At 41.2% G+C, this 14,422-nt stretch overlaps 1 protein-coding gene across 1 annotated transcript in view; it reads right to left on the bottom strand.

Annotated features, from left to right (window-relative positions):
- Positions 1-10,544: 10,544 nt before the first annotated feature.
- nsun4 (NOP2/Sun RNA methyltransferase 4) overlaps positions 10,545-14,422 on the bottom strand; it is an 11,655-nt gene continuing 7,777 nt past the window's right edge. Inside the window, exons 5-6 of the mRNA XM_020535978.2 lie at positions 13,301-13,425; positions 10,545-10,937 (exon numbers count right to left, since the gene is read on the bottom strand). Coding sequence (XP_020391567.1) covers positions 10,661-10,937; positions 13,301-13,425 — 402 coding nt within the window. The 3' untranslated portion in view covers positions 10,545-10,660. The remainder of the gene's footprint in view (positions 10,938-13,300; positions 13,426-14,422) is intronic.

Raw genomic sequence — 14,422 nt, 5'->3', positions numbered from 1 at the left:
ATACAGGACTGTGCATATTATAACGACAGAGATGAGCTCCAGGGGAATAATATTATTTGGATGCTAGGACGTCATAGCAAGGGCAACGGTTAATCTTACTGCAACTTCCAAGCAAGCAGGTATTCTCATTATTCTACATCAATAATAGACAGCAACAATAATAAAATCATAAGAGTAGTCAGGGCTATCTTGAAAAGAACCACTTAGTGAAAATGATTGGAACACATCAGTATGGCCATTGTTTGGCCATTGTTTACATTTTTAGCTCTCACTTCATGTTTCTCTACGCCATTTCATCCAACAAGATGAGCAAGTGACAATTGCAAGTGTTTTAATTGGCATAATTGATAATTACTATATTTCAGTTCAGCTTGATTATTAACAATTTAAAGTTATTTGTGTTTAATAGTTTAATTTATTACAAAAAAGTCTAAAACTTATGTTAACAAACTAGACGTAATCAAAAAAAATGAAAAGATTACTGTTCCACTGGTCACAATAATGAATTTTTAACATTGACCTTTAAATTCTACAATTGCTACTATCAATGCATCTATAAGTAGCTCTACAAAAGATATTGGATGCAAATACTGACACCATCTTAAGTCCTAGCTCATATATATATAATGAATTTAATATGAGTACACCCACAATGCTATTAGGGAGGAAGTTCTAGGATTTTGATCCACTGACAGTGAAGGGACAACGATATATTTCCAATTTAGGATGAATGGCTTGGAGGGAAATTTAAAGGCGATGGTGTATTGCTGTCCCTGTCTGTCTAGATGGTAGTAGTCATGGGCGTGGAAGTTGCTGTCCAAGGAGCTCTGGTGCATTTCTGCAATTCATCTTGTAGATGGTGCACATTGCTGCTGCTGAGCCGTGATGGTGGACAGAGTTGATGTTTGTGGATGTGGTGCCAATCACGCAGGCTGCTTAGCCCACGATGGTGTCAAACTTCTTGTATGTTGTTGAAGCTGCAGCCATCCAGGCAAGTGAGAAATATTCCATTACACTCCTGACTGGTACCTTGTAGATGGTAGAGAGGCTTTAATGAGGAGGTATTCACTGCAGTATTCCTAGCCTCTGACCTACTTTTGTAGCCAACGTTCCTTTGTGGTGAATCCAGTTGAGTTTCTGGTCAATGATAACCCGAAGGATGTTGATAGTGGGGGATTCAGTGATGGTAACACTATTGAATGTCAAGGGGCAGTGGTTAGATTGTCTTTTATGGGAGATTGACATTGCCTGGCATTTATGTTACACGAATGTTACTTGCCTTTGTCAGCCCAAGCCTGGATATTGTCCAGATCTTGCTGCATTTCAACATAAACTGCTTCTGCATCTGAGGAGCCATGAATGGTGCTGAACATTGTGCAATCATCGGCGAATATCCCCATTTCTGACCTTATGATGGAGGGAAGGTCATTGATGGAGCAGCTGAAGATGGTTGGGCCTAGGACACTATCTTGAGGAACTCCTGCAGAGGTGACCACAAGCTGAGTTGACTGACATCCAACAACCACAACCATCTTCTTATGTGTCAGGTATGTCTCCAACCAGCAGAGAGTTTGCCCTGATACCCATTGATTCCAGTTTTGCTACAGCTCCTGGATGCCACACTCAGTTGAACATGGCCATGATGCCTAGTGCTATTACTCTCATCTCTGGAATTCTGCTCTTTTGTCCATGTTTGAACCAAGGCTGTAATGAAGCCAGGAGCTGAGTGGCTGAACTTCACTGAGCAGGTTATTGCTGAGCAGGTGCTGCTTGATAGCACTGTTGATGACACCTTCCATCACTTTACTGATTATTGAGAGTAGACTGATGGGGCGGAGATTGACTGAGTTGGATTTGTCCTGGTTTTGTGTACACGACATACGTGGGTAACCTTTCACATCATCAGTGTTGTAGCTGTACTGGACTGCACTGGGGATTAGTTACTTTAGTTAGATGAATAGCTGGTGTGTGATGCAAAGTGATGCCAACACTGCAGGTTCAATTCCTGCACTGGCTAATTTACCATGAAAGTCCTGTCTTCTCAACCCTAGCCCATTCTTGAGGAGTGGTCATCCTCAGGTTAAACTTACCACCATTTGTCTCTTTCTCATTAGAGAGCAGCACTATGGTCCTTTGGGACTATGGTCACTTTACCTAGTTGTACTGGTATAGCTTGGCTAGGGTACAGCAAGTTCTAGAGTACAAGTCTTCAGTATGATTGCTGAAATCATTCAGGACAACTGAAAAAGCACAACTGTGAGCAGGAATGGGGCATTTTCAAAGGGAGGGCTAGCAGCCAGAGGTCAGTGGTACATATTGGTACCAATGACATAGGCAGGAAGAGTGACAAGGTCCTGCAAAGGTTGCTCAGGGAGTTAGGTAGGAATTTGAAAAGCAGGTCCTCTAAGGTACCACTGAGTAATCTCGGGATTATTCCCTGTGCCACATTCCAGTGAGGCTAGGAATAGGAAGATAGTATAGTTAAATATGCATCTACACAGCTGGTGGAGGAGGGATGGCTTCCGATTTATCATCACTCTTCCCAAAATGCTCCCCTTATGAAATTTTGATTACTTTGCTGGCTTCATTCCCCCATACTAGGTCTGGTATGGCACCCTCCCCAGTTAGATTCTTTACATATTGTTTCAAAAAACTGTCCTGGATGCCCCTAACAAATTCCTAACTCATCCAAGCCCCTGGCACTAAGGGAGTCCCAGTCTATGTAGGGAAGTTAAAATCAGCCAACACTACAACCCTGTTGTTTTCACATTTTCCAATAATCTGTTCACATATCTGTTCCTTGATTTCCCGCTAGCTGTTGGAAAATCTTCCAGGGTAGGTGGAACCTGTATAAGAAGTGTTGTACCCATATTGGAGGACATCAATATTTTGGCGGGCAGGTTTGCTAGTGTCATCCGGGAAGGTTTAAACTAGTGTAGAAGGAGGGTGGGAACCAGGGCAGTAGCTCAGCAAGAAAAATGACCAAGGAGAAGTTAGAGACTAAGGCCAGTAATGCTAAGAGGAAGAACAGACAGGGAGAGGTTACTGAACATGGGGAGTTTGGTGGTCTGAAGTGTACTTGTTCTCACTCGACGAGTATGACAGGTAAGGAAGATGAACTTAGAGCTTGGGTTAATACATGTAATTATGATGCTTAGTAATTACAGGGACTTAGTTGAGTGAGGGACTGGTAGTGTAACGTTCTGGGCTTTAGATGTTTCAAGCAAGATAGAAAGGGATGTAAAAGAGGTGGAGGAGCTGTGTTACTGAATAAGGAGAATATCACAGCTGCACTGAGGGAGGATACCTTGGAGGGGTCATCCAGCAAGGCCACTGAGTAGGGTTCAGGAGTAGGAAGGGTGTAATCACTATGATGGCCTCCCAACAGCTAGCGGGAAATCAAGGAACAGATATGTGAACAGATTATTGGAAAATGTGAAAACAACAAGGTTGTAGTGTTGGCTGATTTTAACTTCCCTACATAGACTGGGACTCCCTTAGTGCCAGAGGCTTGGATGAGTTAGGAATTTGTTAGGGGCATCCAGGACAGTTTTTTGAAACAATATGTAAAGAATCTAACTGGGGAGGGTGCCATACCAGACCTAGTATTGGGGAATGAAGCCAGCAAAGTAATCAAAATTTCATAAGGGGAGCATTTTGGGAAGAGTGATGATAATTCTGTAATTTTTAAATTACTTATGGGTAAGGATAAGAATAGCCCTCGGGTGAAAGTACTAAATTGGAGAAAAGCTAACTATAACAATATTAGATAACAAGGTGTAGAGCTGGATGAACACAGCAGGCCAAGCAGCATCACAGGAGCAGGAAAGCTGATGTTTCGGGTCTAGACCCTTGTTATCTCAGATTCTCCAGCATCTGCAGTTCCTACTATCTCTATAACAATATTAAACAGGAATTGGGGAATATAGATTGAGGATGGCTGTTTGAGGATAAATCCACATTTGTCATTTGGGAATTTTTTTAGAGGTTGGTTAATTAGATTTCAGGACCAGCATGCTCCTGCAAAAATGAAGGAGAAAGGATAGCAAGATTCAGGAATGTTTAACGAAAATAGAAACTGTGAGTTTAGTCAAAAAGGAAAAGGATGCACACATAAGATTTGGGGACCTGATGACAGATAGGTGTCTCAAAGAACAGAAAGCAAGTAGGAAAGAACTTAAACAAGGAAGTAGGAGGGCTGGAAGGGGCCATGAAATGTCTTCGGCAAACAGGATTAAGGAAAATCCCAAGGCATTTTATACATATATAAGGAATAAAAGGTTAGCTAGGGAAAGGGTAGATCCACTAAAGGACAAAGAAAGGAATTTATCTGTGGAGATGGAGGAAGTAGGTGAGGTCCTTAATGAATACCTCGCATCGGTATTCACAAAGGAGAAGGACATGGTGAATGGTGAGTTTATAGAATAGTGAGTTGATATTCTAGGACATGTTGATATAAAAAAGATGTTGTGTGTTTTGAAAAGCATTAAGGTAGAATAGTCCCCAGGATCTAATGGGATCCATTGCAGAATACTGACGGAGGAAAGGAAGGAAATTGCTGGGGCCTTGTACAAAATTTTTGTCTCCTGTTTCATCACAGGAGAGCTCCTGGAGGACTGGAGAATAGTCAATGTTGTTCCTCTGTTTAAGATGGGCAACAGGGATAAGTGGGAAACTACAGGCTGGTGAGCCTTACATCAGTGGTAGGGAAATTATTTAGTCCACCAAGCTGATGCTTTTCTAAACTAAAAATATTTTGCTGCTACATGGTCCTTATCCCTATATTCTCTGCTTATTCATGTACCTGTCAAGATGCCTCTTAACATTGCTATTGTATCTGCTTCTACCACCTCATCTGCAGTGTGTCCCAGGCATGTATTACACTGTGCGTAAAAAAATTTACCTGTCACATCTCCTTTAATCTTTTCCCCTTTTACCTTAAACCTATGCCCCCTAGTAATTGCATTTCTACCCCAGGAAAAATACTCAGACTATCCATTCTATCCGTGCCTCTCATTATTTTGTAAACTTCTATCAGGTTGCCCCTCAGCCTCCGATATTCAAGTGAAAATAAACCAAGTTTGTCCAATCTCACCTTATAGCTAATACCCTTCAAACCAGGCAACATTCTGGTAACCCTTTTTTGTACAAACTCCAAAGCTGCCACATCCTTCTGGTAGTGCGGTGACCAGAACTGTATGCAATATTCCGAATGCGGCTTAACTAAAGTTATATACAGTGCAATGTGACCTGCCAATTTTTATATTCTATGCCCTGACCAATGAATGCCATACGTCCTCTTGAACACATTATCCACTTGTGTTGCCGCTTTCATGGAACTGTGCACCTGTACACCTAGATCTTTTTTAATATTCATTCATGAGTTGAGAGTGACATTGGCTAGCCAGTTAAGAGTCAACCACTTTGTTGTGGGTCTGGAGTCACATGTAGTCCAGACCAGGTAAGGATGGCATTTCCTTCCCTAAAGGACATTAGTGAACCAGCTGGACTTATCCTGACAATCGACAATGTTTCATGGTCATCATTGGATTCTTAATTCCAGATTTTTATTGAATTCAAATTCTAGTCTGCAATGGCAGGATTCAAATCAGGGTGCCCAGAACAATACCTGAATGAACAGTCTAGTGATGATACCACTAGGCCATCGCCTCCACTCTGTTGATTTTTCTGAGGATTCTGCCATTCACTGTACACTTCCCTCTTGCATTAGACTTTCCAAAATGCATCACGTCATTTTTGTCCAGATTAAATTCCATCTGCCATTGCTCTGTCCAAGTCTCCAACTTATCTATATCCTGCTGTACTATCTGGCAATCCTCAGCTCCCCCAATCTTTACGTCATCTGCAAACTTACTAATCAGACCACCTATATTCTCAGGCAAGACAAGTGGGATGCCGCAGGCTTCAGTGCTGGGACCCCAGCTGTTCACAATATACAATAATGATTTGGATGAAGGAATTGAATACAATATCTCCAAATTTGCAGACAACACTAAGCTGGGTGGCAGTGTGTGCTGTGAGGAGGATGCTAAGAGGCTGCAGGGTGACTTGGACAGGCTGGCTCAATGGGCAAATACTTGGCAAACGCAATATAATGTGGATAAATGTGAGGTTATCCATTTTGGTCACAAAAACAATTTGTTTTGGGACTGTTTCATTAGATATATTCAAGAGGGGGCTGAACGTGGCCCTTGTGTCTAAGGGGATCACAGGGTATGGAGAGAGGGATACTGAGATTGCATGATCAGCCATGGTCATATTGAATGGTAATGCAGGCTAGGAGGGATGAATGGCCCACTCCTGCACCTATTTTCTATGTTTCTATTATTCCTCCAAATCATTCATATATATTATAAGCAATAAGTTAGCATGCTGGTGCAGCAAATAATTAAGATAACAAATAGAATTTTAGCCGTTATTGCTGGGAAGTTGGAGTTTAAAAACAGAGAAGTCTTGTTGCAACTGGACACAGTGTTAGTGAGGCCAAATCTGGCGTATTATGTACAGTTCTGAGCCTCGTATCTTTTTTAAAAAAAAAGCATATTGGCATTCAAAGCTGCTCACAAAAGATTCACTAGGCTGATTCCTAGGATAAAAGGATTGACGTATCAAGAACAGATAAACACATTAAGCTTTTATTTGTTAGAGTTAGGAAGAATGAAGGATGATCTTCTTGAAACATACAAAGTTCTGAGGGGGTTTCACACATTAGATGTTGAGTTGATGTTGCCACTAATGGGTGAGTTTCAAACTGGGGGTAGAGTTACAGAATAAGCATGCATTCATTTAAAACTGAGATGTGAAAGAATTTCTTCTCCAAGAGGGTAGTGAGTATTTGGAATTCTCTATCTCATAAAGTAGTGGAAGCTAGACAAGTGAACATACTTAAAGAGGAGGTAAATATATTTTTGAACTATCAAGCAGTCGATATCTACGTTGAATTGGCATAAAAGAGGGATTGAGGCCGGAGGCAGATCAGCCACAATCTAGTTGAATGGCGGGGCAGGCTGGATAGGCCAAGTGGCCTACTTCTGCTTCGAATTCTCATGTTCTTCTGATGAAATCAATATTTGAACTTCCACACAATACTAACAGAAGAACACAATTTCAAAAATACCATCTTCTGAATGAAAAATTAAGCAAGGATCCCACATTCTTGGTAGGTAATAGGGCCAATTGGCACAATTCAAACAAAAATTCTTCTACTTTCCTAACCAAGATTGATCCTTCACCAAATATCATCATAACTGACTATTCTGTGCAATTTCTATGACTGGTGTATTTATTCTTTTTATAACAACAAACAGTCATAAAATTATTTAGGGGATATATCATTTATCATGCAAACTTGAGTTCTGTTCCTTATTCCTTACCCCAAATTACATTTGAGTTCATTAGTTCAACCTATTAAATTTAAAGTCTATCCCCTATCTGCTTCAATTGTCCAGATATTTTCAATTAGTTATTTATCTCAAATCTATCCTTTTTCCCTTCTCTTTTATATATTCTGATTTTATTATATCAAATGTGTGCTACTTTTTTTAAGTTTAGCAACTCACCTCTATCTTGACAGTTTTATATTTTTAATTTTCTCAAGAATCTTGCTATGACACGTCTTTTGATATATTATGCGTTGAGGTTGCTCTTTTACCTCTCCATCTTTTCTAACCAGCTTTGCCCATATCTCTGTCATCCAGATTTAGTTAGCAAGATATCTTGCTAGTTCTGGCTTTTTTCCCCTTCTTAAATTTTCTTTTTACAGTTATAGTATTTTAACTGTCTAAACTGCCAGATTCTCATTCTTTCTCATTCTAGAACTCGCAAGTTTTAAATGCCAACATTCCAGACTTTCAGCTGATTGGCTTTTGAAGCACAATTGATCTGTTCCAAATGTCCATGGTAGCAACTGCAATAACTGCTGGAGGGAGGTGAATGACTCCTATGCTGCTGTTTACCTGCACTGTGAGGAAGCACATAGGTTTCCTTCTGTTCAGACAGTTAATGTTGCCAGAGGCCCAATTCTAAAGCCTCCTACTTCAGGACTGCTGAGACCTCACGGACAGGTGCTCCATTTTCTACCCACAGCTCAAACATGTGCAGGTTATGTGTATTAGCCATGGAAATGCAGGGTTTCAGGGATTGGGTGGGATGCTGTTTAGCGGGTTGGTGCAGATGTGATTGGCTGAATGGCCTGGTTTCACACAAAGGGATTTTATGGAATTCATCAATAGTAATGCCTTTAAAAATCAAGGGGAGATGGCTTATATTCTCTCCTGTTGATGATCATTCCATGGCACTGGTCTGGCAGAAATGTTACTTGATAGTTATCAGCTCAAGTATGAATATTGTCAAGACCTTACTCTCTGCAGGTATTGAGAGCTTTATTCTCTGAGGAGTTAGAAATGGGACTGAACACTGCAATCATTAATGATCAACCCCACTTTTAACCTATGGCAGATGAATAATTTTTGGTGGCTGTGGGTGCTCTTAGCAATTTTCACATTGTGCAGCAAACAGCAAATTGTTACAAATCTGGGCACCTTTGCAGCTGAGTATTGCATGGCATCAAAATCTGTTTCAGGATCTGATGCTGTTCGGTATTATTCCTGGTGGCAGAGGTGTTCTCATTGCATGAGTGTTCAGTTAGTGTCTGGGATTTATCAGTGTAGTCACAAACCATGATAGCAGAGGGTAACCATTGTCATCTGGATCCAGAAATTCACGTTGCCCTATGTCTCAAAGATTATAGACATACATGGCAGGTCCCTGGATCGCAGGTGCTGTCAGTTGGAGACATGCTGCACAATGAGGGAGCTAAACTTTTGCCCAAGTGTAAATGAGGGCCCTACATAGGCAGGTTTGCAGTCAAAGGCTACTTGAACCACAGGGGAGATCACCACCCTGTTAAATACTATAACCATCTGCCTCTGGTCTAATCTGGAAACAAGGCGTGAATATAGTCAAAATACATCCTAATCCTGTGTGCATGTAGGAAATATGATTTATATCAGCTTAAGCAGCCTGGAAGGTTCTAGAAACATAAAAATTAATGCCACTGTGACCTTGACATCCATATGGAATGCATGGTGTCATGTGACACTTCAGCCTTCATTCCATGAACTCAAAGATTTCTGTGACAACCTCTTCATGAACTGGTGCTGGATCACCTGAACATTGCAGTACTGCAGTCTGAAGACTCTGGATGGAGAAAGTGTCTGCTGAGACAGCTATCATGATAAGGCAGCAGGCTGGTGGTAGAAGACCAAACACAATCTCACTGAATAATTGAGCAAACTCAATGAATCTTATGGCTTGCTCTTCTTCCCATGGTTTATGTATCCACATAAGCTAAATTGAGACCACCCAAAGCTCATCTTATTTAGATTTTCAGAACTCATCCTCACCACTGGTTCAAGTTTACGTTGTTATTTAAACCCTAAATTAAATTATACCCTACAATTCACACTCAGATAACCAATATGTTGAGTATTGCTGAAAAATGTCATGTTAATTAAACTTTTCATCTTGTACTCATCAGGACAAAGGCAAGAATGCCTAAGTTCAAAGGGCGCAATACATTACACTATAGAGGAAAAGGGTGTTGAATATTTTGCAAATTAACTCTGACTGGTTGAGCCATTGCCACCGTGTAAGAATTAAGGAATTGCTGCTACCAACTCTTAAATAGTTTAAAAAACCAATGCCCTGGGCCTAGTGGAGATTCCTGCACAACACCATCTATTTGGACATAGATGGTGTCATCTGGTGCTGCATGTAAGAATTTCCTTACATACCCTAAAGCTCTTCGGCCCTCAAAAATAGGGTTCAACGGCTTTGTGCCCTTTTTGTATTAAAAGGAGTGGGGACAATAATTCCTCGGTGCATTCGCAATGAATGCTTCAACCAATTAGAGTCAATTTACCCACCAATCAGCATCTTTTTCTTGTGCAATATAAACTGTTGCTGCTTTTGAAGTTTGACAATGGAAGTTGGGGTGACACAGTAGCTCAATGGTTAGCACTGCTGCCTCACAGCAACAGGCAGCCAGGTTCGCTTTCAGCCTTGGGTGACTGTAGGCATGGAGTTTGCACATTATCCTCATGTGTGCATTGGTTTCCACCAAGTGCTCGAATTTCCTCCCTCAGCCCAAAGATTGGCCATGCTAAATTGCCACATGGTGTCCAGAGGTGTGTAGGCTAGGTAGGTAAGCCACAGTTAAATGCAGGTTACAGGGGTAGGGTGTGGGATTGGGGCTGGGTCGGGTGGGATGCTCTTTGGAGGGTCAATACAGAGTTGATGGGCTGAATGTCCTCTTCCTGCACTGTAGGGTTTCTATGACTCATTCTTACATCTATCCTGAAAAGTACAAGACCAAGCTTTGGCAGTTTGTCTTTTTCATCAATAACAAGCCTAATTGATGTAAACATCATTCACAATTAGAAACTACTACAATCAGGGTTCAAATGTCTTGTCTCTAGTCTTTGCCGTCAGATTCAGCCGAGAGAGAATTAGCACCAAATCACTGTGTCTTAAAGTTTTTTATTTTTCACAAATTAAGGATTAAAATGAACGCGCAAAATTAGATTACTAGAAGGAAAATTAAGACAGCTATGGGCCTATTAAGTTTTATAACATATTTTTAGTGTATTCTGTGCAGTTTACAAAAATACATTGGTCCATAGTTTGCAGTGAGATGTGGGAGTACAAGTTCCCCGACTCGACAATGGCTATAGAAATTAAATGTGTTTCTGTAAAGGGTGCGTATAGCAGATAGGTCCACCAGACACAACTCCACATTATGTTCCGTCTCTGCTAGCTCAACTGCTCTCTCTACCACGTACTCATTTTGTAACTGGGACAGGCTGCATGTTGAATAAACAATTGATCCTCCGGGCTTTGTGGCAAGAATGCCAGAGCTGGGGGAGAAAAAAGAAAAATCCGCTGTCAATTCTGCATCTAAAAGACAGAATAAGCTCAATTGCAGAGAGACAATTTGATAAAACTTGAGAACTTTACAGGAAATGCACAATGAAGAATAATCAAATAGCAATGTGCCAGAGTTGCATATTGTCTAGGCTGAGCAGGTTTTAAAACTGCACGGGGCAGAAACCAGCAGAAAGTGCATATAAGTCCATATTCTCAAAGTACTAAATTTCAGGAATGGCCTTGGAACATTAGGGTTAACTTGAAAATGGAATCAGGCATTTCAGCAAATACTGAAAATACAGGAAACAATTAAAAGGTTTGACAGTAAGGTGGAGAGAACAGACTTTTGGGGATAGACTCTTACTCAAAATTGGAAGATACTGCAGATGAACATTTTATAACAAGGATATGAAACTGCAAACTGGAGGAACAAAGAAGAACAAAGAAAATTACAGCACAGGAACAGGCCCTTTGGCCCTCCAAGCCTGCGCCATCCAGATCCTCTATTTAAACCTGTTGCCTATTTTCCAAGGATCTGTATCCCTCTGCTCCCTGCCCATTCATTTATCTGTCTAGATATATCTTAAATGACATTGTCATGCCCGCCTCTACCACCTCTGCTGGCAACGCATTCCAGGCACCCACCACCCTCTGTGTAAAGAACTTTCCACTCATCTCTCCCTTAAACTTTTCCCCTCTCACCTTGAAATCGTGACCCCTAGTAATTGAGTCCCCCACTCTGGGAAAAAGCTTCTTGCTATCCACCATGTCTATACCTCTCATGATTTTGTAGACCTCAATCAGGTCCCCCCTCAACCTCTGTCTTTCTAATGTAAATAATGCTAATCTACTCAACCTCTCTTCATAGCTAGCACCCTCCATACCAGGCAACATCCTGGTGAACCTCCTCTGCACCCTCTCCAAAGCATCCACATCGTTTTGGTAATGTGGCAACCAGAATTGTACGCAGTATTCCAAATGTGGTTGAACCAAAGTCCTATACAACTGTAACATGACCTGCCAACTCTTGTACTCAATACCCCGTCTGATGAACGAAAGCATGCCGTATGCCTTCTTGACCACTCTATCCACCTGCGTTGCCACCTTCAGGGTACAATGGACCTGAACACACAGATCTCTCTGTGCATCAATTTTCCCCAGGGCTTTTCCATTTACCACATAGTTCGCTCTTGAATTAGATCTTCCAAAATGCATCACCTCGCATTCGCCTGGATTGAACTCCATCTGCCATTTCTCCGCCCAACTCTCCAATCTATCTATATTCTGCTGCATTCTCCGACAGTCCCCTTCACTATCTGCTACTCCACCAACCTTAGTGTCATCTGCAAACTTGCTAATCAGACCACCTATACCTTCCTCCAGATTATTTATGTATATCACAAACAACGGTGGTCCCAACACAGATCCCTGTGGAACACCACTGGTCACAGTTCTCCATTTTGAGAAACTCCCTTCCACTACAACTCTCTGTCTCCTGTTGCCCAGCCAGTTCTCTATCCATCCAGCTAGTACATCCTGGACTCCACGCGACTTCACTTTCTCCATCAGCCTACCATGGGAAACTTATCAAACGCCTTACTGAAGTCCATGTATATGACATCCACAGCCCTTCCCTCATCTATCAACTTTGTCACTTCCTCAAAGAATTCTATCAAGTTGGTAAGACATGACCTTCCCTGCACAAAACCATGCTGCCTATCACTAATAAGCCCATTTTCTGTCAAATGTAAATAGATCCTATCCCTCAGTATCTTCTCCAGCAGCTTCCCCACCACTGACGTCAGGCTCACGTCAGGAAGGAAGGAAACAACTGCACAAAGGAAAAGAAATAACGTGTAAAAGTTCTCAAGTGAAAAACAGGAACTAATTATATGGCAGGATTGACATCAGCACAAAAGTAGGCATGTTAATCACAAACAGGAGGAATCCTGAGATGGGGAGTGGGTCTGTGAATTTGTCAAGGAAGAAGAAGTGGGCACTATGAACGGACATGGAGGGAAACTGTCAAGGAGAGGAAGGAGAAAAAGAATATTACAGCTAATATCATTAACTAATGTCACTTGATCATCACACAGGCACTTTCTGCTGGGAGTTACTGCGTAATGAACAGGAATACTAGGTGACTATTTTTTTAAAATCCTTTCTCTAGCTTGTTTGAGGTCACTATAGATTGGTTGAATTAGATGATCGTCTCAGCTGCATTTCATCTGGCCAGAATCTTGAGGAGGTATAATGGCTAAAATAATGGCACACACTGGAAAAGAACACTACAAGGTATGGGGTGGGCAAGGAATGGGGATGCAGAGCAAAATAACACAGTAGTAATACTCACAGCAATAACTGGGTCTGCAATAAAGGAAGCTTCTGCCGTTCTTTAAGCCGTAGTCGACTAAAGATATTATTGTCTTCCTCAAGTACTGAGTGTCTGTCAGTTGTACAGGGAACATCAACTAACACCTGCAAGTACAATAAAATTAACAATTTATTGTAGAAAATCTTCCAGAAGAATCGCTAGTGTCCAACATCTCTCAAATTAGGTTAGGATATAAATAAAAGTTTATATTTTCCCAATAATTGAGTCCTTGCTATCCAACTTATCACAGATGGGGTGGGTAGATAGTCAGACTGTCACTCAGGTCTCTGTAACCAAAAATGGAGATAAATGAGATTGGCCCAACGGAAACTTCCTGTCTGATCTTTTTCTCTTAAGTGGTTTTCACTTTGTCCCATCCTATTAAATCATGGTCAAGATACAGAACTTTTTTTCACACAGGGAATTACAAGTTGAAATTGATTATATCATTCTATATAGCAGCATACATATAAGAGAAAGAATGGCTTGTATTTATTCAGCATCTTTCAAGACTTCAAGCAATCACAAAGAACAAAAAACAGTGACAACTATTTTACATATATGTTGCTACAAACAGGAATGCTACAATAGCCAGATAACTTACAGGTTTCTTTGATACGCTGAGGGAAAATACTGTCAGGGCGCCAGGGAGATTTGGCCTCTTCTTCAAATTATTGCTGTGGGACACTTTATGCCCACCTGAGAAGGCAGTTAAGGCATCAGCTTACCATGTCATCTGAAAGAGCAGCTCCAACCAGTCAATGCACCATACACTGAGTTCTACTGGGGTGTCAACCTGGATTACAGAATGATTGAAACTAAGGACACAGAAGGTGGTTATTTGGACCATTCTGTCTGGGTCGGCCAAAAAAAGTGCTGTCAAGCCTAAACCCACTTTCCACCTTTTGATTCAAGGCATTGTACAGAATTTCAAGTGCATATTTAAGAGTTTTTTAAAAATAAAGACAGGTTCCGCCTTCATCACCTTTTCAAGTAGTGAGTTCCAGATCTCCCTCTAGGTGAAATATTTCCCCTATGATCCCTTTTCCAATTACTTCAAGTCCATGCCCACAGATTAGTGATCTCTCTGCTGAGGGGAAC

This window comes from Rhincodon typus, chromosome 10 (genome assembly GCF_021869965.1).
Source record: "Rhincodon typus isolate 14 chromosome 10, sRhiTyp1.1, whole genome shotgun sequence".
Lineage (NCBI taxonomy): Eukaryota > Metazoa > Chordata > Chondrichthyes > Orectolobiformes > Rhincodontidae > Rhincodon > Rhincodon typus.
This window is presented reverse-complemented; position numbering and strand designations above follow the sequence as displayed.